The sequence below is a fragment of the Apodemus sylvaticus genome, chromosome 2 (assembly GCF_947179515.1).
Source record: "Apodemus sylvaticus chromosome 2, mApoSyl1.1, whole genome shotgun sequence".
Lineage (NCBI taxonomy): Eukaryota > Metazoa > Chordata > Mammalia > Rodentia > Muridae > Apodemus > Apodemus sylvaticus.
This window is the reverse complement of record NC_067473.1, coordinates 129,076,818-129,101,061: the sequence shown is the minus strand read 5'-3', so window position 1 is coordinate 129,101,061 and position 24,244 is coordinate 129,076,818. Positions and strand designations below refer to the sequence as shown.

Here is a 24,244-nt window from a genome sequence, read left to right as displayed (position 1 = left end):
AGAACAGGTTATCAATCCCCTGTAAGGTACTGGCCATTGTACTAAAAGAGAAAAATTGGTAGTACTGAAGTTGAAAATCTAAATCGCAGGACTTAGAGCTCCTAGGATCCAAGGTACTAAGTATCTGGTTTGACTTCCCTGATGATTAACTATACATTTCATTGTATCCAGGCGCCCTTCTTCTCATGGCTAGTTATTAAAATCTGTAAGTATCAACGAGGTGAAAATCTCCCCAACACAAAATCAAAACAACAAAGTTAAAGACGCCCAATTCCTTTTATCTTCATTTTCCTTGGCAAATAGAACAGCTTTCTGTTAAAACATACGTGCGTGCACAAAACCACACAACCATGCTCACACTCCCACCTCCAACCTCACACACACACTCAGAATCATACTCACAGATAAACGCACGCACATACACAAAAACTCCACACACACAAACACACACGAAATCATTAAGAACTGACTATAAAACTGTCATAGAAATAATCAGAAATATTGCCATGTTTAAACCCAGGAGTTATTGGTATTTCCTTTCATATACAAAAAATATGGAAAAATAGTATTCAGGGTTTTCATCTTGAATAGACTCGATGGAGGAAGCAATTCTATACAAAGCAGTTACATTCAAGTCAGTATCGCTTGTATGTGAGAGTTTTTAAAGGCATATTTATTAACAAACCAACACGGTATTTGCTGTCCTTTTCCATAAACACTACAGGGAATTAGAAATGCTTTTTTTTTAAAAACAAAACCAATGACATTCAATTTAAAGTTACTTTTCATCGACAAATGCAATTTTATCTTATCTACTCTAAACAAGAACTGGTGGGAAGAAGGCAGTTACCTAGTAGGCTAGGAGATAAATCTTACTGTTATTCACTATTTCTAAAACTATAGTAAACTACTTCTTAGGGCATCAGAAAATAAATAGCATTAAGGGAACTGATCTATCCTTATTTCAAATAGGGTCCTTAGTGCAATTAAAGATTAATTAAAGAGACGGATTAGCCCATGTATAAACCCTTGCAGTCAGGATATATATATCCGGGTGTGGATAGGAAGGAAAGCTCGCTCACCTGGTAGTGACTGTATTCTAGCATTTCCAGCATAGCAATGTTTCACCTTTGCAGACACTGCAGACCACTTATTCCTCTTCCCTCTACTTTCTGTAATTCCAATTCGAAGAGCGACCGGCATAAAGAAGGCACCATAAACAAGGCATCCCGAGGCACCGCCAGAGACGTTATCACAGCAGCACAGCTTATAATAACCTAAGCTAATTAGTTATGCATGTAAAAAAAAAAAAAGCTGTCCTCACAAGGGACTTTTTTTTTTTTTAATTCCTACTAGTTTGGTCTTAAATATTGATATCAGTTTCCCTGCTGGCTTGACGTCATGCTTTTTTTTCATAGATATAAAAGAACCTTTTTAAGGATGAGCTATCAAAGTCAAGCTCACTGTCAGATCAAGGCCAAGTCCCCATTCATCTTTCGTTCCAGTAGTATTAATGGACAATGGTGTTTCTCTTCCAGCAATAGGTTAAGAGCTGGATGCCCCCTTCAGAGGAGACATTGCCTAACAGCTACTGTCACACTTGAGACTTCCCTAACAACCAAATAACGAAGCCATGTGTGACTGCAAAGAGATAGACTTTTAGGGTGGAAGACACCCTCCAGCCTCACCGGCTTCATCTTCCACCCCAGTCTCAATGGACAGCGTGCTCAAAAGTAAGTGGAGAGATGCAGAGCCTGCCTTTTGACCTGAAGTCAGCAACTGGGGGAGCGCTCTCTCTCTCTCTCTCTCTCTCTCTCTCTCTCTCTCTCTCTCTCTCTCTCTCTCTCTCTCTTCTCTCTCTCTCTCACACACACACACACACACACATGGAAAGAGACACAGACACAGTGACCTAGGTTCATACTCACATAGAAAAGAAAAAAGAAAAACTTTCTCAGCTAATCCTCAAATTAGGAAGCACGCAAACTCTTACTGGAAACTGTGATACAATGCAGGGATCCACAGTCGGATGGATGCATGCCCCTTTCCATCTGTCCATCCCACTATTTACTGGTATTATATGCTAAACATGTATATCACAGTCCGTTCGCCATAAGCAGTCAGAATATAGATAAGATTTCTAGCTTTATAAAACAATTTGCTACCCCGGGTGAAGCAAAGGTAGAAAAGAGACAAGTCTATATTTAGAAATTAGGATAAATGCTGCTTACTGTTGAAATGAGCTGATATTTTAAGCATAAATATTTGCAACTCATTAATTTTGTCAAAATCCTGTGGCCACTGAAGTACTTTGGGCTGACCACCTCAAACCTGTCTGGCCTGACACGCACAATGAGTCTCGCAGGCATTTTCAGTTTTGTGAAAGGGTCCAGACGCGATAATGATGGGTACAATAGACAGGACCAAAATAAACATGAAATGAGGGCAGGAGCGGAATTTGCTTATTTCACTACTCCCTTAAAAAGAGACACGGCTGCATGTTTAAAAATAAACACCAATTCACTGGCGGAGCCCCTTTTTTAATGAATCAGAATGCCATGCTTTAGTAAGGAAGGGACTCGCTCGCCCCGGCTCTGACACAGAGGTCTTTACTACACTCAGGTTTGGAAGTAGAGGGAAATTTTCTTTGCAACATTTCTATCAGTTCTCTTGGGTTTTCAAATAAGTTAAGACGGCAGGGCTGAGGAGATGGCTCAGTTGAGTAAGACGTCTGGTCTCACGAGCATGAGGAGCTGTGTTCAGTTTCCAGGAGACACCTTTTAAAAAGCAGGCCAACACTTGTAATCCCAACAGCACTGGCCATGGAGGCAGACGGGTCTTGGACTCACTGGCCAGCCTCACCATCCATCAGCGAGTGCCCGCTTCAGTGAGAGTAGCTGTCTCAAATACAAACAGTGCATAGGAGCTGAGGAGGATGCTGAGGCTGACCTCTGACGTCCATGTGCTTACACAGGAGGAGCTGAGGGAGACGAAGAGAGAGCCTGAAAATGCTATACTGGGGACAGAGCATCAATAGGTATTCCCAGTTAGATACCATACACAGGTAACATGACTGAGGGGCGCAGCCGTGAATGAGGCAATAAGGAGAGGGCAGGCCCGAGGCCACTGGAGGCCACTGTTTCTCTGGAAAGGATCATTGGATTCAGGCTGCAACTGACTCACTGTATGGGCACACCAGTCTATACAGCTTAATTGCCCAGATTTTCAAAGGTAGCTGACAATGTGTAATTTTTAAGTGAGATTTTTTTAATTAAAAAAACCCAATGTACTATTTTTCATATAGCTTAAGACAAAGCAGACACACTTGGAGTGGAATCAGCAAGCAAACCACTGGGGTATGTTTTCTGTTTCAGTGTCTGTGGGCACGACCTTACTGGCATTCCTGATGGGCTGGGCTGAGAGGAGTTGCTGTTCTGGGAAGACAGTGCTCAAAGCTCACTGTTTCCTGGAAGGTCCCTGGGATCTGGGTGCCTGATCATAAGGTCAGTAAGGGAGCTGAGGACTCGACACCCGTGTTTAGACTCAGACAGCACAAATGACTAAGTCACTACTTCTCTAGGCCTTGAGTCCTCATGCACCAATGTGGATGATAAGAGAGTGGTTCAGCCTGTTTGCAGTGTCACGTGAGGCCCATCAAATATCAGAAAGAACAGTCCACAAAGCGTTGTCATAGGACCCTGTTAAGTTCTTCCAAATTGCTGTTTAGGTGAATTCCATCAATATTCACCAGCTTAGCACGATAATGGGAAACTTAAAAAGAGAAGATTACGAGCTAGCACCGCAATGATAACTTTCTAAGATATCACACTCTTCTATACCCGAGTGTGTGTGTGTGTGTGTGTGTGTGTGTGTGTGAGGGAGGGAGGGAGAGAGAGAGAGAGAGAGAGAGAGAGAGAGAGAGAGAGAGAGAGAGAGAGAGAATATACAGTTAGTTTTCAGCTTGGAAACACTTTGAGGGTCTTGAGTCTTCTGCTCACACTCTAAACCACTGCTGGTAGCACCGTCATGGCTGGGTTGCACGCCACCGTGATCAGGTCTAACCCTGAATGACCTGCTCTTCTCATCCTGAAGGTGCTGAAGAAGGAAGCTACACTGTTCTCACCCCTTCATACCATCCTTACATGGCTCTAAGGTAAAAGCCTGAACGAATAAAATGTTGTGCAAAAACTGAGTGTGTCTGAGCATTTGCAGTCTGAATCACAAGGCTACAGTATTGTACACATTTACCACACTACAGTATTTACTGACATTGTTTGCATTTCACACTAGCTATCCATGTGAAAATCCACAGGGTCTCACATGCCTTTGTTCTGGTTCCTCTCCTGCACTCCCGCCTTCTTCATTAAGATCATGAACTGATTGCAGAGCTGGAGGGAATGCCTTCCTGATGACCACAGGGTAACTGCCACTCCCTGGTGACACTGACAGCCCATTTCCCTCCCCATCACCAGTCAGTGTTAGATGGTGGCCACAGATACTGCCCACTGTGCTACCTGACTCCCAGACTCACTGCTGCAAACACAGCTCATTTGAACCAACATGTCTCTTCTTCTCCTTCCAACATTTGCTACTGTGAATTTGAACAAAACCACAAAAATTTCCCACAAGCCTGTCAGTTTATAATTGATTTTATTTTATTTTATTTTTCGTTCAAAAGGGCAACAAAAAATGTTAAGGTTTCGTTTACTTGTGTTTTGGGGGACAATTCTTCTTTACCACACACTCAAGACCATTCTACGCACACTGCTCTTTACATGGAAGTTTCCAAGGGTGGCCAATGTGCAATTATAACAGTGAAAGTTAGCTTTCTCAAGTGACCTGGGGAAAGTCTGAGAGAGGAACCTCAGAGCAGCATCTGAGCAGCTTTTCTAGGCAGATTCCTGGTGTTATAAGAGAAAACACCAGCCCAGAGTTCTGGGTCTGGTAGAGATAACCTTGCATTCTACATGATCCATACCAAAGTTTCCTTGACATAAAAAGAAAAAACAAGGGAACGCGGAGACAAATCCTGATATAAAGAAGAGTGGAAGCTGATGAAACCAAAAATAGAGAGAACCTGAACAGAGAAAGACTATAAAAGACCAAGTTCACCGAGCCTGGGGCTTTCCTCAATGATAGGGGTTTGCCCCCAAGCCTTCTGATTGAAGATGGATTTTGTATTTTTAAATAATGAGAAAACAAAAGAAAAATTATTGTGTTTCATGACAGCTGATGCTGGTATGAAATTCAAATGTTTTACTAACACACTCCTGCAGCTCATTTGTACATTGTCCATACTTTGTTTCCTGCCACCTCTGCAAAGCTGAAGATTAAGCAAGATACGAGGGAGGAGTGGCTAAGAGGAGCCACAGGGAGCCAATATCTGAAATATTTATACTTTGTCCCTTTATAGAAGGTGCCAGAATAAAGACTTCCTGGTGCATAGACATTTTAGCAAGATTTTAAGGAAGGAAAAGAAGGATCTTTATAAAGAAAAAAGATATACACCCAAATATATGCATATGTGCGTGCGATATACACATTTGTATAAATGGTTCAATAAATTTTAGGAAGTTAAATCAGCCGCTGTTCACTAATGCCATGTCACACTCTTCTCCTACTTCCTTTTAAATGGCAATTTAGAAAGAAATCAATATGCAATGGCAATCACTGAAAAAATGGTAAGACCAACAAAGCTAGCTAGATAGCTAGCTTTCTTTGATTTACTCAAGTTGTATGTGGTGTGGCGTGGTGTGTGTGTGTGTGTGTGTGTGTGTGTATTCAGTTTGTTAATGTGTTCCAAATATTGTCTTAACTGGATAAGTGCCCGTGTAAGAATAAATTACCCTATAAAGGATCAGAAACTCAAGACACTTGACAGGGTTACAAGCTGGGATCTTGTCTCACTGTCTCACCAGAGTGGCCTACTCTGAGACACATTTCAATGGTTTCTATTTGAATCTTGAGTTATAAGTGAATAAAGAAGGAAAAATTGACTGTTTCTAATCAAGCAATGTGAGCACAAGCCTTCTTCATGTGTTTAAACAAACATGGATTTGCATGCAGATTCATTGGTCTGGATAGTTACACATGGCCTCCTTTTTTATTACTCTCTAGGCTTCTGGACTCAGAGAAATGTGGTATAAGTACATACACAAGAATGAAGAACGTTTTGTTCCTAAAATCCTAACGTTATTCTAAGCTAGACTTGCTCTATGGAAAATTCCTAGTAAGCTTGCTTTCCTTAGGTAATAAACTATTTTAAAAAGTGTCTGTTTATGAAGTAAGAGGGATGCATGCTTTGGTTTTAGGATGAATGATATTTAGAGGCCTCACAAAAAATGTATCTGGGGGATTGGAAAGATGGTTCAGCAGTTAAGAGTGCTAGCTTCTCTCCCAGAGGACCCAGGGGTTCAATTCCCAGCACCCACAACTTTCTGTACCTCCAGTCCCAGTGGCCTCAATGCCTTCTTCTGGCCTTCCCAAGCACTGTATGCACAAGATGCACAGACTCACACTGGCAAAACACTCTTACATGTAAATGAAAATAAGGTTTTTTTTATAGTATATTAAAATTTTACTATATTAATTGTTATATATTAACATATTTATTATTAAATAAAAGATTTTAAAATACAGAGAACAGAATTTGTATGCATTCATTTACAAATGTCTGTCACGTTCCCAATAGTACATTTTATAATCAATCTTGTAGAGGTGTTGTGGATGGCCCTGGTGAAGCTTGTATTTTGGTGTTCATTCCACTTCCCCAGAAGGGATTGTCTGGAAATAAGAATCACTTACTCAGGTGACTTCTTGTGATCCTCCCCTGAACCCCCATGAATAAAAAAAAAAAAACAATCACTGGGCTAGTAGGCGGGACTTCCGGGTTGGACAGAGGAAGAGAGGAAGCAGGAGAGAGTAAAGGGCTTTTTGGATGAGAGCAAGAGAGCAAGATGTCTCCCAGGTATTATGGCACCAGAGGATTTAGATTTAATGTGGCTTACAAGATTAGGATTGTAGTTGTTGCACCCAGCAATTGAGTTACCATTGTTTCTAAACTAAGTTTGTGTGGTGTTTTCCTTCACAAGGGGTTTTGACTGGGTTCAAGAGAGAAAGGTACGGTGGCAAAGCTTGGTTTTGCCTGATGTGCACCTCAAAGGTCTCGGAGGTTGTGAAGCATGGGGCTGGTGTGGTAGCGACCTGGGGATGGGAACTTAGTGAGTTGGGTAGAGAGATTTTGGAGCTCTGAGTCAGAGAGTCTCCACGAGCTAAGAACAGGTCAGCAATTGCCCTGCAGTGTATGACCAGGCAGCCCACCAGGGCAGAGAGTAGCCGGGTATAGCACAGGAACTTGCCATTCTTTTTAATATTTCTCCCGCAGCAGAGTGGGTCAATTCAAATCACATGTCAAAATGAAGCCACTTGAATAATGCTATAAAATAGCCTTCAAAGTTTCTATGTATACTTCTTTCTTGTAATTGATTGAAACAGACTAGAAAGGCTGTAAAAACAAAGGGGATAAGGAAAGAAGCCTCACTCTGGGATCCGGTTTGTCTTTCTCACTAGCTGAAGTAAGAAGTCAAGCCCTGGAAGGCTATATATCCATGAGTATGTGGCACCACAAATTGGACTTAATGAATTTAATAAGAAAATAAAACTGGACACAAAGTTGGGTAGTAGAGAAGGGGGCAGTGTCCCTGAGAGAAGTTGGGGATATGATCAAAATACATTGTATGAAATTCTTAATAACTAAGAAAATAAACAAGAGGGAGAAAGAGCTTCAGTAGGATTGATAACATCAGAGTTGCTGAGTAGACTGCATGCAGAGACAATGCTCCTTGTCTGAGAGATCTCTCCAGCAAGAGAGAATAGCTAAGAGCCACACCTGAGGAAAAAGCAATACGTGACTTTTGAGATTGTCTTTATCAGCACCACCGAGCTCTCATTCTCAAAGCTGAACGGCTCATACAACATGTTAACAGTTTCCTCATGGAAGGAGAGATACTTTAAGAGAAACACGTAACACAGCTCATGTTTTAAACTTCATTTCAAAAGTTTGCATAGTCATTGAATCTGTTTGAAAATTATATCCTTTGAACAAGGTAATTTTGATAGCTAAAAAACCATATAAATAACTATTAAGATACATGAGAACACGTATGTGTGCATTTAAATCTACAACATATGCTACCTCTTTGTAAACCCCAACTTTGCTTCATAGAAACTCATTCTGAAATTCATTTTCAGGGGAGAAAGCAAAGATTGTGGTCTTCCCTAAAGAAAATACCTTCAGAGGAACTCTTGTGCAACACCTGGTTGAGTCTTCTGCTGCTGTTAACATAAGACAACTTCTGAATGAATACCCAAACAATTCCTAAAGAGATCTGATTTTTGACAGTTTTAGTACCTTGGTTTAGGTTGTTGCCATCAAGAGATATTCATTTGTCCCCCTCCCATTCCTGGATTGCAAAATACACATGTGCACTAGACTGCACATGTGCAAACCATTGAGGGATGTTGTGAAATGCAGAGTATGCATCCATAGGTGTGGGGCAGAATATGGCTCAACATCTGTACTACTAACAGATTGTATTATTCCAACAGAATGTAAGCTTCCAACAGATGCACATGCAGTTCATTTGGGGAAAACACTATATCCTGACCATAAGACTTCCGAGGTTTTCATCTGAACTCTTGCTTCCATCAGAAAGTTGTATATTCTCTATTCATTTAACAAAAGACTTGCTTTTGCCTTAGCTAAGAAGCAGGAAACTGAACTTTCAGAAGGTGTTTCAGAAAAGGACCCAGTGAGTCTGTGGTGTTTAAATGCAGGTCTGAAGTTGGAAAGGACTGGCCTATCAGCAGGAGGAACCACCCAGGCAAGGACAGAATCCTCAGGTGTAAACATGCCTCACGTGATGTAACCACAGCAAGAAGACTCAATCCACATTCTTTATGTGGTACCCACTTGACCACAATCAGTGTGTTTTCTCTCTTCCATCCTGACTTCTGAGCCTGTTTTGTTAGTTCCTTCTTCACATCTTATCCATGAAGGCTCAGACTGGATTTCAACTGTCTACACTCACAGCTCTGGTGATGCAAGCCAGTCTTGTGAATATAAAGCACCTATCATAGACCTCTCTGAATTCCAGACTCATCTCTACCTGTCTACACAGCTCACAATTAGCATGCCCTCCAAGTCAGCTCCTCTATTTCAATAGTGGGATGGTTGAAACACATTGTACTGCTGCTGCTGCTGGTAGTGGTAGTGGTAGTGGTAGTGGTGGTGAGTTGGGGTGGTAGTGGTACGTATTTGTGTTTTGTACTAGGACTGAGCCTAGGCCCTTACTCATGCTAGAGAAACATCACTAGATCACTGAGTAATACCAGAGCCTTCTTTTCTGGTTTTGTTAAAAAAAAAAGGGGGGGGGGGTGGATCTCAGTAAGCTGCTTAGGCTGGCTTGGAACTTACTCCATAGGCTGTTAAGCCTTAACCTTGGAATCCTCCTGCCTCAGCTGCCTGAGCAGCTGGAGTTATAGACACGCATGTGCCACTAAGGTTTTATGGACTTTGCTGTTTTTTATAGGTCAGAGGTCTTCATATTCCAAACAACTTGATGACCTTTGACTCCTTTCTCCCCAATGTATCTACCATATATATAGCTCATCGATAGCTGTTGTCTATCTTGAGGATATACTCAGAATTTAACCAAATTTTACCATCTAGTGGGACTACCACCTCCATTTGTTATCCAGATGACTGAAAGTATCTCTTGGCTCCTCTACTTGCTTCTGGCTTTGACCTTGTACAGCACATATTCAGTGCACATCAAATTACCAGTCCCATCTGATCAACCAAATGGGTGGAACTTGCAAATAGAAAGGAAGATAAACTGACACTAAAGCACAGTATTACATGGGAAACATCCCCACAGCTTCATGGATTTGAAAACTCAGTCCCCAGATGATGATATCATCTTGGGAGGTTGTGGAACTTCAAGGGGCAGGGAGGCTGAAAAAGGTGGGTCATTGCAATGTGGGCCTTGATGGTTAGAGTCCAGTCTTACTCCCTACTCTAACAGTAGACTCTGTGGTAGGCCATGATCTAACAAGGCTGTTCTGCACAGAGCTATCTGAGCTGCTATGTGTTCCTCTCCCTGAAATGTGCACCCAAAGCTAACTCTTTCCTCTTAAGTTGATTCAGATTTTGTTACAAAGATGATAAATGTGACTAACACACATACATTTGTCTATGTAGCCATCACACTGTTCAAGGAACAGTAATTTTAAGTTTAAGACTCCCATTAGAGCAAAAACTATATCACACACACACACACACACACACACACACACACACGAGTTAGAGTAATAATGAGGCAGTGCCTAGTTGAGGTGTGAACTTGTATATTGCTATAATGGGGTCATACTCTTCACTGTGGAGGTACTTGGGTACCTGTATACTGTTAGACATTTAGTGGCATCTCTGGTATCTTCCCTGTTACATGCCAGGAGACTCATACCCTAATCCCAGCCCAGCTGGCATAACCAGTGATGCCTCCAGGAACTGACAGAAGCCTCCCAGGGAAGGAATACAACTGTCCCCATGAAGAACCAGGGCACAGAGGTGGGCACTACATAGTCATCGAGGTCCTTATTGTATAGACCTGTGGAAGAAGGTGTGGAAATTCTTAACCTAAGTAAGAACACAACATCAATTTTAACAAGTTTCTACATATGCATGGGCAAAATAAAATCTATTGACAAATCACTGAGAAAGCTTTTCAATGTTGGTCTCTGGGTGCTGCAATTATAAATAAATAAGGTTTTATTTGTATTTATTATTTTATGTAATATATAAAGCACAAATTTTGTTATTTAAAAAAGCTACAAATCCCACAAAAATAAAAGCCTATAGATCGAATAAATAAAAAGCATATTCAGGCAAAATTCTTTTCGTTTGAAACTTTTACAAATGATATACTAAGCCAGGAAACTGTTGTTCAGCAATAAAAACTGCCTTGTTTCCTTTTTTTTTTCTTGAAATATTTGATCAGATTAAATGGGCTCTGCTATTTATGAAATTTCTAGTCTCACATTCAAGCACAGTTTACGTTTGTCTAATACTTGACACATTTTTCTGTTTTTGAAAAGGGCTGTGATTACGTGGTTTCAATGGTGCCCTTATAATGGCCCATTGTAAGGGCCAGAGAGCCTCCCCCTCGTTAAGGGAGTAGCCGGGGCAGCATCCCACGTGCCCCAACTTCTCTGTGCGCTCCAGTTTAGCACGGCCTCAGCATGGCAGACGTCTTTTTGTCTTAATATTTCCTCTCAAACGAGGCCATTGTTCACAGTTTATCGGGTATTAGGACCGATTATATCCAGGCAGCCGAGCTCTGCCACATAAGGACTGGAGCTCTTAAGGAACTGGCAGTGGGCAAGTTTGTCACAGAGGAAAACATTGCCTTGGGCCTAAGCAAAAGGTCAGTCAACGAGCCCCTATCAGACATGAGAGCTGAAGGCTACTGGTTTGAAGGTCAAGTCCACATGAGCTAAAAATTGGCAAAGAGGAGCCACGTCGTAATAACAGCAGCTTCAGGGCCTGTGTCATGAGACTGAGGGGTCTTGGCCTCGGAGGAACTGCACTGTCTTTGGCAAGTCCTAAAACCAGATTTATACATTGACACTTCATAAACAACAGCAGCAGGCCAGGAGCACCATTTGAGGGTTCCAGGCACTATACCGAGGCTTATGAAGGCCGGAGCCCCCCCAACCTAACTCATCATTTTCTACAGCTGGGCACTGTTCCCCCTGCATAGCAACTTGAATAAGGTAGCGACTGGGTAGATAAATGTATGTATGCATAGTAATTACTTCTATGATCTTTGTGACAAAATCTGAGTCTACCCTGATGAGTCCATTCATTGTCAAGATAAAGACACCCCGTAGGCGAGATGGAGTCAAACTGGACAGGGCTTAGGCATCGCTTTCTCTCTATCTAACTCAAATATCACAGAGAGGATGGGGGAGGGGATGGACTGATGGGCAGAAAGCATGCATGCAAACTTCTGACTTGATTTTTTTATGTGCTCAGTTAAGGACTAACTATGGCTACTGAAAGCGTGAGCAGGGTTTCCATTTTGGAAGGGAGTTCATAAGAAACAGCACAGGCCAGATCAATAATGAGGCAGGGTTACATCAGCACAGTGGGTTCCTACACCACTCTCAGTGCTGTTAAGTCTTCAACATAGCCACGGAGTGGACAGGTGCCTATGCATTAGGCAATCTTTTTTTAATTCATTTTCTATTCTCTTGTTTCACAAAATGGCAGCATCGTACTTAGTTAACACAGCCCACCCATATCCCTACCACAAGCATAAAAATATTTGCATGCAGCTTGCTATTGCACACCTCATACTGTATGGGTTTTGTTTGTTTTGCAGGCTTCTAAGAGAGTGTGGTCATGTGCTCCTAACTGCTCTGGGTTTCCTGAGATCCCTGGAACCCGTCTGTCCTAATGTTACAAGGAAAATCAGTGGGATTTGCCCATAACGATCTTACTGATCAATCAGGAGACTCTGTCTCAGCTACAAAGGACACATTTTCAAACATGTAGAGAGTACAGAACTGAGTTGATAATGATTTTCAGATCAAAGCAGTGTTCAAAACCAGACCTTCCTCTTTCAAGAAACATGTCCAATGCTCTCCATGTACGCCTTATGACAGCTGAAATGTCCTAAATTGTGAACTTAGTTATAACTAGCACAGCTTTTGTTATCTCTCATAACAAACAAAGCAAAACAAAGACCAGACACATGCACATGTAGGACTGCACCACTTGATCCATTGCCTTCTCCAAAGCAGCATCTCAGAAAGATTGTCTTTTAACCATAAAAATGTATAAACATAGGACACAGCTACAAAAGACCAGTGTACAGGGTTGACTGTGTGCATATGTGCAGTAAAGGTGGTGCTCACACTTAATACCAGCAACAGGAGGCAGAGGCAAGCAGGTGTCCATGAGTTCAAGGACAGCCTGGTCTAGACAGTGAGTTCCAGAAAAACCAAACCAAGCCAAACCAAACCAAAATGAACCAAACCATATCAAGCCAAAATAAAACAAAACAAAACATAACAGAAAACAACACCCCCCCAAAGACAAGGGAAGCATAGTAGCAGCAACCAAGACTTGCAGGCTAAGAGGCTGTCCTCCGGGCTTTCTGTAGATTTGACTATTGGATTCTTCTACAGCCCTGACATATGAGCACTATTATTATCCCCTTTTCTAAGATGAGAAAACTGAGATTCATCCCCAGTTCCTTGACCAAACCCTGCTATGCTATAACAATCTAGAGAATTCATATCTGAAATATAATTTTGCTGGTTTTTAAGTAGCTTGGAGAGATTTTCAATCATTACATGCTTTATTATTTTCTTTAGTTCTTCATTATAAATAAGCTGTCTGGACCTAGCCCACTGGCTTTCCCTGGTAAGTGTAGCTCTCATGTCTCATCAAAGAAGCTTCTTTTTACAGCTGATGGAAACCATTACAGAAAAAAATCACAACTGGACGAATCGCAAAGAACAGTTAGCTAACTGACAGATCTTGAGGCACCTAAGCCCAGGCAGTATGTCACAATTATTATACGCAAGGCTCTGGGAACAGGGAAGAAGAGGAAGCAGAAAGATTGTAAGAGCCAGAACACCAGGACAGAACATCCATTCTGGGGATGGGGACTTCTATACATAACAGGAAGTCTGCACCAATGGAATATCAGTGACATGGCAACACAACACGATCTTTACAATACTATTAGTTGATATAAAGATGCTGATGAGGGAAATGTCATGAGACCATCTCTGTTGATGAAGAGCTACAAGCAATTAATGGCTCCTGAGAGAGGGAGAATCAGTTTTCTTTATGGTGGTCAGCCCTTAACAAATATGCATATGATCAACAGTAAATGGATTCAGAAGGGTGTATTTATGCATACATATATATGTATTAGCAATAATTGAAGGAGTCATGAATCTGAGAAGGGGTGGGGAAGATATGGCATGAGAAGGAGGGAAAGAGGGCAGGAGAAATAACGCAAATAGTGTACCCATGGGGTTGGGGATTTAGTTCAGTGGTAGAGCAAGCACAAGGTCCTGGGTTCGGTCCTTAGCTCTGGGGGAAAAAATAACATACCCATGTACAAAATTCTTGAAAATGCTTAATTAACTTTACTTCACAGAAACATTACTTTGTTGGGACTGCAGCTCAGAGGTATAGGCCAGACTGCAGTTTTAGAGCTCTTACCACAATTCCTAGCACTGCAGAAGGCAAATATTGATGAGTTTGCTGGCAAAGGTTTTTTATCACATTATCTTCAAAACTCTCAGTAATCACTGAGCAGTGGTGACACCCACCTTTGATCCTAGCACTCAGGAGGCTGAGGCAGGCAGATTTCTGGAAGGTTAAAGCCAGCCTGCCCTACAAAAAAAAAAAAAAAAAAATACAAAACCAAAACCAAAACAAAACAAAATAAAACAAACCAAACCAAAACAAAACAAAACAAAACACCCTAGTTCTAGGACATCCAAGGCTACACAGAGTAACCCTGTTTTGAAAAAAAAAAAACCAACCAAACAACCATACAACAACAAACTCCGAGTACTCTGGAGGATCCACAGCTGTAACAGCTGTACCCCTCCTTCATTTGTGATTCAGTCACATTTTCTCTGTACATTTCTTGATCCTCTCTGTGGACAAATTTCAATTTATTGTAAAGAACAAGTGTTACTTGTTACAAACAAACAAACAAACAAATGAGTAAGCTTTCTTTGTCTTTCAAATACTATCCTCACCATTAACTCAAAGCTGTACCAAAAGAACAACAGTCACCCTAGCCAGGAAGGGGTCAACAAAGACTGACTAACAACGGAGAAGGTCAAAACAGCACATGTGCTCTGTGAGAGCTGCCTCAGGACATGGAGTAATTAAAGGATGTCAGCTTTTCTTCCCTTTCTTGTGGAGAAGGTCGACAGGGAGCAGAATCTTACAAGCTCAATAGCAATTTTTGTTAGCCCAGTGCATCTAAGTATCATGAGATTTCTTTTGTTTTAAGTAAAGGTTAAAATATTGTATACTATAGTGAAGTCCTTTATGAGAAGAAAAATAGGCCTCTGTGTCTCTGAAATACCAGATGCCATATTCCCCACTGAAAACCACTATTAAAAAAAGTGGAGAAGAAAGAAAACTCCAGATCACCCTCCTGTTAAAACAACAACAACAAAACAAAAAACAAAACAAAAAACTGCCACACTATATAGCTTGGTAAGATTTTTTTTTTAAAAAAAATAGAGCTGGACAATAGTATAGTAGTGTGGTACTTACATGTATCCCAGCAACAACGCACACATACACACATACACACATATATAAACACACACATACACACACAGACACACACAGACATATGCACACAGAAGAAATAAAGTGGGGAGGCGGAGGAAGGGAGGGAGAGAGGAAGGGGAAAGGGGGAAGAAGAGAGGTCTCAGCGTTTTAGTAGCTTCCTGATGATGTTATATTTTAAATGTAGCAGACATAGAGAATTTGCTGAGTGAAAGAAAATAAGTGTCATTCTGTCCCCAAGGGACTGACAATTGAAGGACTAGATCCAGGATTTAGTAGAGGCTAACTCACCTAGAATTGTATATTTAAGACAGTGGCCTCAGCCTCCAGCAATTTTGCCCTTCAAAGAAGGAACAATGGGTGCTGATAAAAGACATATCTGGTTGTCAAAACTGAGTGGGGATGGATGGGTTGCTACTGGCATCTAGTGGGAGAGTACAGGGGTGATGCCAAATATCCCACATTGAGAAGACAGTCTCCAGCAGTAGAATTCTCTGGCCCCACTGGCAGTAACACCCTGGTGTAGAATCTGATACTGGCACACAGAATGCCTGTTCACCACCTCATTCTTCTTAGAGGAAGATTCAAGAAAATGCACAGGACACAGACACTCCAGGGCCAACTGATACAGCTTCTTCCTGGATCTGAAGCTGAGTTAGTCAAGGGCTATCTCATCATCCATCTTGACAGGCAAAAAAAAAAAAAAAAAAAAAAAAAAAAAAAAAAAACTTTTTGTCTTTTGGAGTAGAGATGCTATCTCTATGAACAAGAGATCCTAACTTCAAGACTTCCTATCAACAAGCCCTGCACAGTAACAGGAAGTGTGTGTGCATGTGTGTGTGTGTGTGCGTGTGCGTGTGTGTGTGTGTGTGTGTGTGAGAAAGAGAGAGACAGACAGACAGACAGACAGAGAGGCAGAGACAGAGAGAAAGAGAAGGATGAATGTAAGAGGAAAGAAAGAAAGAAACAAAGAAACAAAGAAAGAAAAAGGGAAAGAAAGAAAGAAAGAAAGAAAGAAAGAAAGAAAGAAAGAAAGAAAGAAAGAAAGAAAGAAAGAAAGAAAGAGAGAAAGTTACTTTCTCCAAAATTGAGCATATAATTGGTCATATAACAGGCCTCAACAGATATGAAGATTGAAATAATCCCATGCATCCTATCATATCATCTTGGATTAAGGCTGATCTTCAATAATATCAAAAACAATAGAAAGCCCACACATATGTGGAAGCTGAACAACTCTCTATCAGATGATAACTTGGTCAAGGAAGAAATAAATTAAAGACTTTTTAGAATTTAATGAAAATGAAGCCACAACATACCCAAACCTAAGGGACAAATGAAAGCAGTCCTAAGAGGAAAACTCATAGCTCTGAGTGTCTGCAAAAAAGAAACTGGAGAGAGCACACACTAGCAGCTCGATGGCATATCTGAAAGCTCTAGAACAAAAAGAAGCACATATACCCAAGAGGAAAGAGTAGATGGCAGGAAATAATCAAACTCAGGGCTGAAATCAACCAAGTAGAAACAAAAAGAACTATACAAAGAATCAACCACACCAGGAGCTGGTTCTTGGAGAAAATCAACAAGATAGATAAAGCGTTCCTTAGCCACACTAGCCAGGGGGCACAGAGAAAGTATCTAAATTAACAAAATCAGAAATACAGAGACAAAGTGTGGAGAAGAGACTGAAGGAAAGACCATCCAGAAACTGCCCCCACCTGGGGATCCATATACAGTTACCAAACCCAGACACCATTGTGGATGCCAACAAGTACTTGTTGACAAGAGCCTGATATAGCTATTTCCAGAGAGGCCCTGCCATTGCCTGACAAACACAGAGGGTGATGCTCTCAGCCAAACACTGAACTGAGCACAAAGTCCCCAACAGAGGAGCTAGAGAAAGGACCTAAGGAACTGATGGGGTTTTCAGCACCACAGGAGGAACAACAATATGAACAAACCAGTACCCCCAGAGCTCCCAGACATAACCACCAACCAAAGAGTACACATGGAGGGACCCATGGCTCCAGCCACATGGATGGCAGAGGGTGGCCTGGTTGGACATCAATGAGAGGAGAGACCCTTGGATCCCTGAAGGCTCATTGCCCCAGGCTAGGGGAATGCCAGGTCATGGAAGCGGGAGTGGGTGGGTTATTGAGAAGGAGGAGCAGGGATGGGATAGGGGCTTTTCAGAGGGAAAACGAGGAAAGGGGATAGCATTTGAAATATAAATAAAGAAAATATCGAATAAAAAAATAAAAAGAAAAAAGAAAGAAAGGAAGAATGAGAGAGATAGAAGGAGGAAAGATAGGCTGACAGATAGATAGATAGATAGATAGATAGATAGATAGATAGATAGATAGATAGATAGATAGATAGATAGATAAACTGATTTAGCAATTCTATACAAAAATGCTAAGCCAGGCCCTGAATGACCCAGAGTGAGAACAACAGTCAAGATGTCTCTAAAAGCATACCCAGCTATGACATTTGTTACTGTGGCGTCTTTTGGAGTACTAAGTAGATTCCCAGGGCACACTGTGCAGCCAGTCTAGCCAAAGTGGCGAGCTCCACATTCACTGAGAAATTCTGCATCAAAAAAACTAGGTGGAGGTCAATTGAGGAAGCCACTCAGCATGGCACTCTGGTGTGTCCTGGTCATGCCCTCGCTCCGTTAAGCAGCCTCTCACCCAGGTCCACATGAGCAACCTAACTAAGCGTAGTGGGTTTAAAAGATGTGGACGTGATAGGAGGCTTGCTGGGAAGGAGAAACATCTCAGTGGATGAAGGAGTGGGTGACAGAGGATAATGCGGCTGGGCATGATTAAAATTCATTGTGTACATATATGAAACTGTCAAAGAATACAATAAATCAATGTACAAATTAGAAAATTATACTTCTACCATAAAATAGTTTTCCATCAAGATAAAATAATGTTATTTTCATCTCTAACTTACTATCTTTTTATATAAAAATTGGAACCACAATTTGATAATTTTTCTTTTTGGCTGAAGACCATACCTCCATTTACAGAAGTGGTAAATGTGTTTCTTTAACAACCTTCCTTATAACTAGGGAATAGCACATGACCCACACTCCTCCACCAACCAAAGGCTCACACTGAGCCCATATGCTAGACTGTAAGGCACAGGAGCCAGTGGGGACAGCCAAAACAATATTCTTGGTGCCACAGAGTAGCAGAGAAGGCTTCAGTGGCTGTTCTCCGGTCCACTTCTGCCATGAAAAGTTAGGAACTGATCTCAGCTATTTATCTCCAAGCCTATCTTCCTATCCACCTAACAAATATTCTCCTTTAAATGTATTTTCTTCAAAATAACTACAGTTGTTTATTATTGCTAGCTGTCAAAATTTATTTTCTTCAAAATAAATACAGTTGTTTATTATTGCTGCTTTAGGATTGCAGTTGATTCTATAAACTCATACATTATTATGTCCTTAGTATGTGTTCTATAAATGTGCATATTTAAATATATATGTGCAAATAAAGGGTCTTATGTATCTAAATACATAAAATTTTAAAAAAGGTTTCTCAATACACCAAATATAAAAGACCAGTAGCAGTAATTCATTTTCATGCACTAAGATTCCCTAATACAACAAGAACCACATGGTATGGTTGCTTTTTCTTATTACACCTTATTATAATGTATGCTTCTTGAGTTTAAATGGAATATCCTATACACACTAGTGTAGAAAAGAATTCCTCACTTTTGGAAGCCCTAAAATAAAGATTGTCTCATATTTCTTCACAATGGAAACAAATGAGATTCTAAAAACATAAGTTGTAAAAGCCAGAAGTACCTTTGCATAATTTTGGTATAAACTGTGATCAGCCATGTTTGATTATATTTATATATTGCACAGATACTGACTACAGAGCAGAGTTCACTGTGATGTGAAGGGGCATATATCCCCAGCTTCAGCAGCCAGTGGCACTTCCCATGACTGGCATGGTCCCTGGCCCACAGCCCTTGTTCCATGAATACCTACTCAAAGGCTGGGTTCATAAGTGTCCTGAGTTGGGGGCTGGAGATATGACTCAGCGTTAAGAGCACTGACTGCTCTTCTGAAAGTCCTGAGTTCAAATCGCAGCAACCACATGGTGGCTCACAACCATCCGTAATGAGATCTGACACCCTCTTCTGGTGTGCCTGAAGATAGCTACAGTGGACTTACATATAATAATAAATGAATCTTTAAAAAAGCAAACAAACAAAAAAAAGTGTCCTGAGTTGACTTCTGTTTTCAGCAGAAGCCCCTCCCATTTCCCTGGATTATCTTCTTAGAGTAGAACTGATCTTAGCAGTTAAAGGGGAAAGTCAAGAAAAAGCAAGGTCTTGGGCTGAAAACAGTGTGTGCTTGGGCTTTACCAACCAGGCAGCTCTCACAGTAAACCCAGTGCTCACTGACATTACACAATGATGCTATTGGCCCAACACTTCAGCACAGCAGGAAAGCATCACTATTCCTACTGCATAAGTGGGCAATGGAATCCAAAGTAAGAATTTGTACAAAGACACATAATACGGACACAGTAGTGAGTACCAAGTTCATGTGTGGAGAATTTTCACTGAGTGGACCAATGAAGTAAACTCTCATGAAATATCGTTTATGTTGATGAGATCATTGCACAGTTTTTTGGAGATTTTTTTTTTTTAAATTCTAACCGCAAGATTCCATGGATATGCCCATGTATATGGAGAATCAATATCTTGTCTACATGTCTGTCTAGTAAAGGGCTAGGAGAGGAGGGTAACCATGATGAACATGAGGAAGGCCATAAAAACATTTACCGAGAATATTCATTTTGGTGCCATTTCAAAGAGAGAGAGAATTCCCCTTCTTGTTTAAAGTGCTGTAATCCCCCACGTCACAGTTAGTAAAACTCAACATCAAATCTCTACCCTAAAGCTGTTATAGCTTTCTGTTGTCCTGAATACAGACAGGTTGAGTAGACACCCCATGCAATGATTCGGGGGTTTTGTTTTATTACACTATTAACACATTTGTTAGGGCTATGTAAAACTACTGGCTTAGTTTATACACGGTGACACCTATGGAACAGTGACTCCCCACTCTATTTAATGGACTGTGCTATTACCTATAGCTAAAGGGAGCCCATGGCACGGTCACACATGGGATGCAGTCAATCACTACACCTGATGACAGAGCATCTCGGGGGCTGAGGGCTGAGTCACCTTCATGCCACCTCAGCTATACACCATCATCACTGCTCCATTGCCTTAGCTGCACCTCGACAGTCTGCGAAGACTTAGAATTGCAGATGTGAGCACTCAAGGAAAAATTTGTCTCCTGGAGGAAATTGTGGCATAAGCTATAAAACGCAATAAATGACATGCTTTCTTCATTGATTTAGACAGAAATGTCATTTGAGTATTGGTAACTGTTCAGAAACAATGTTGAAAGCTTTTTTTTTTAATATCTACAAACAAAGGCAAATGCTGATGCATGCAAAGTAAAATGCCCCCTTCTCTTTCAATTTTATTCTTTTGACTTTAGAGTTTGTGTGTATTTTTGGCACTTATTTCAAGGCTAATGGAAATATAATTAGATAAAATATAATAGCATATGTGACATACTCACGTTTAAAAAAGTGTCCAGCAATACAATATAGACTTTCTGTTGGATTGTTGGTAAGTAATGACACGAACAATCCTATGAATATCTTTCTTTTTAAAACTGTTGTCCAATATATAATTAGTACTGATTATTTTAATGTTTGGCCCTGTGAGATGACACAGCAGGCAAAGACACTTGCCACCAAGCCTGGTGACTGGAGTTCATTCAATCCCTAGGAGCCACAAGGTAGAAGGAAGAGAAGTGTCTCCTACAAGATGTCGTCTGGCCTCAAATATTTACAAAGATTATTCTACTTACACTGTCACCCATAGAGGAGCCAACTACCCCTTTGAGTCATCCCATTTTCACAATCTGATGCTACAATTTTATGGTACTTTCTAACAATTTAAAAAAAAAATTCAGGAGCTAGGAAGACATCTCAGTTGATAAAATGTAGGCATGAATGTTCAAGCCCTGTTTTCCAGCATTGCCATTAAATGCCTGTAAGCCTAATGCTGAAGAGGCAGAGATCTGAGTCTCTCTGGATTCACTGGCCAGCCAGCTGAGCTGAACTGGTAAGATTATGGTTTAATGAGAGAACCGTTCTTGAAAATAAGGTGCAAAGAGTAGATGAAATCAGATATTGACCTCTGACTCATGAGAACGTATGCATGTGCACACGTGAACACAAACACGTCCAAATAAAGTATATCACACACAAATATGTAAAATAACATAGGGTAAGGGAAAAGAGTGAGAGAGAAGTCAAAGCTGTATAGATAACACAGAAGGAAGTACATGAAGCAAACACACAGTGAGCTCCTGAACAGGATTCTTCTAGTGTCTTCCGCTGAGGTGAACCTTGTTATTGTTTTTCTTAAAAGACTTTCAACTTTTTTTGTTTTAATTTTTGGAATTGGTGCACAAAAATAATAACTTACTGTCCCGTAAGACAAAAAGTTTAAGTCTTTTCATGTTTGCTTTAAAATAAAGATGAGAGGAAACAAGAATACCCTTGCTCCTGCATGCAACTATCGACCCTCTCCTAAGCAACTCTCATGCAGAATGTGCTTGGCCACCATCTGCCCCACAGGTGTATGCACTTAGAATACTCATTCTGTGAAACGTCTGCTATTCTGTGTGGTTTTCCTTTAACCCGATATAAGTATTGGCCATAGGAATGCTTGAGCCAACATGTTGCTGCCATCTAACATCAGCGAGGGTTTGTCCACTGTGATCCCTGTGTAGTTCATTTTCTCTCTGTTCTATGAAATCTATCCCTTCCTAGTGGATGCTGAAGGTGACTGACATTTATTGTAAACCTAACTGATGCTGGGGTGACTATTCCTGTGTGTCTCCTTCAGAGTGGCGTTAATGTCCAGACCCTGAAGTGGAATTGCTAGCTCCTGGGACAGTACACAGAAAGCTTTGCTAAATGTTGCCAAATGGTCCCCTAAGGGGTTTTTAATGAAGATCCTCCAGGCAGTATCTGAGGGGTCTGTTCTGATGTCCCTATTCTCACCAAATATGTACCAGACCTAAATTCTGCCGGTCTGCACAGTATCTGGTTATAGCTTAAATGTAAGATTTCCTAATTACTGAGTTGGGGTTTTTTTGTGGCAAAGTTGAGCATTATATTCTTTTTACACACATACACAAACACACACACACACACACACACACACATCCAAATACACTCCACAGCTTTCTTATTGCTACACAGGGGTTCTAATCCCTTGTCTGTTGTTCATGCTATTGATATTGTTCTTCTATAGACCACTTATTATTTAAGTCAATATTTTTAACATGACCTCCCAGAGATCAGTTAAAAACTGAACAGAACTTAGCACCTGGTAAAGAAGATTCCCCATGTCCTACTGCCATCATCAAAGGCATATTTTCCTAAGGCCTTATTTCATATTAAACAAGCTTTATCAAGGATGTAATCCCAATTTAAAGAACTGTTTGTACAAAGGAACTAACTGTGATACAAATCTGTTTTTTTTCCTTTTTTATTATATATTTTTATTTTCTAAATTCTTTTTTTACATTCCAAATGATTTCCCCTTTCCCAGTTCCCCCTGCCCCATATGTCCCATAAACCTTCTCTCCACCCATTCTCCAATCACCTCTCTCCTTTTTCTCTGTCCTGGTACTCCCCTACAATGCTGAATCAAGCCTTTCCAGGATCAGGACCCTCTCCTTACTTCTTCATGGGAGTCATTTGTTATGCTAATTGTGCCTTGGGTATTCAGAGCTTCTGGGCTAATTAATATCCACTTATCAGAGATTGCATTCCATGTGTATTCTTTTGTGATTGGGTTACCTCACTTAGGATGATATTTTCCAGATCCAACCACTTGCCTAAAAATTTCATGAATTCATTGTTTTTAATTGCTGAGTAGTATTCCATTGTGTAAATATACCACATTTTCTGTATCCATTCCTCAATTGAGGGACATCTGAGTTCTTTCCAACTTCTGGCTATTATAAATAAGGCTGCTATGAACATACTGGAGCATGTGTCCTTATTGCATGCCGGGGAATCCTTTGGGTATATGCCCCAGGAGAGGTATAGCAGGGTCCTCCGGAAGTGTCATGTCCAGTTGTCTGAGGAACCGCCAGACTGATTTCCAAAGTGGTTGTACCATCCTACAACCCCACCAGCAGTGGAGGAGTGTTCCTCTTTCTCCACATCCTCACCAACACCTGCTGTCTCCTGAGTTTTTAACCTTAGCCATTCTGACTGGTGTAAGATGAAATCTCAGGGTTGTTTTGATTTGCATTTCCCTAATGACTAATGATGTTGAGCATTTCTTACAGTGCTTCTCGGCCCTCCGAATCTTAAGAACGTCTGTGACTCTGATTATTGCCTACTCCTTGTCTCCAAGGAGAAAAATAAATCCAAAGTGGAATTACCAGATAAAAAGATGTAAAATCCACTGAAGTCACTTTGTCAGAATCCCAGAAAATTACACCAGCTATATAACATGAAAAGCCACAGTTTGTTTTCCCACATCAATTTAAGAAACTAAACTTCAGGGTAATAAATGAACCACAAATACAACTATCAAGGTGGTGAGTGAAAGAAAAAAATTACATTACTTATTTTCATATTATGTAATGTTATATTTTGATTGTGGATTTACATACTTGAGGAATGTGTATGAGTGCTTGCATGTATCTGGGCATACAATCAGTGGGTATTTGTGTGTTATACACGTACATGGAAGCCAGATGTTGAT

General features: G+C 40.8%; 1 protein-coding gene across 10 annotated transcripts in view; it reads right to left on the bottom strand.

Annotated features, from left to right (window-relative positions):
- The window catches only part of Mitf (melanocyte inducing transcription factor), a 216,807-nt gene that overhangs the window by 30,524 nt on the left and 162,039 nt on the right, over nucleotides 1–24,244 (bottom strand). For 3 of the 10 annotated variants that reach the window (XM_052174410.1, XM_052174411.1, XM_052174412.1), the window contains exon 1: nucleotides 1,083–1,228. The exons of the other annotated variants lie outside the window; for them this stretch is intronic. In XM_052174410.1, coding sequence (XP_052030370.1) covers nucleotides 1,083–1,115 — 33 coding nt within the window. In that variant the 5' untranslated portion in view covers nucleotides 1,116–1,228. Of the gene's footprint in view, nucleotides 1–1,082; nucleotides 1,229–24,244 lie in introns of those variants that run through there. 10 annotated transcript variants of the gene reach the window in all.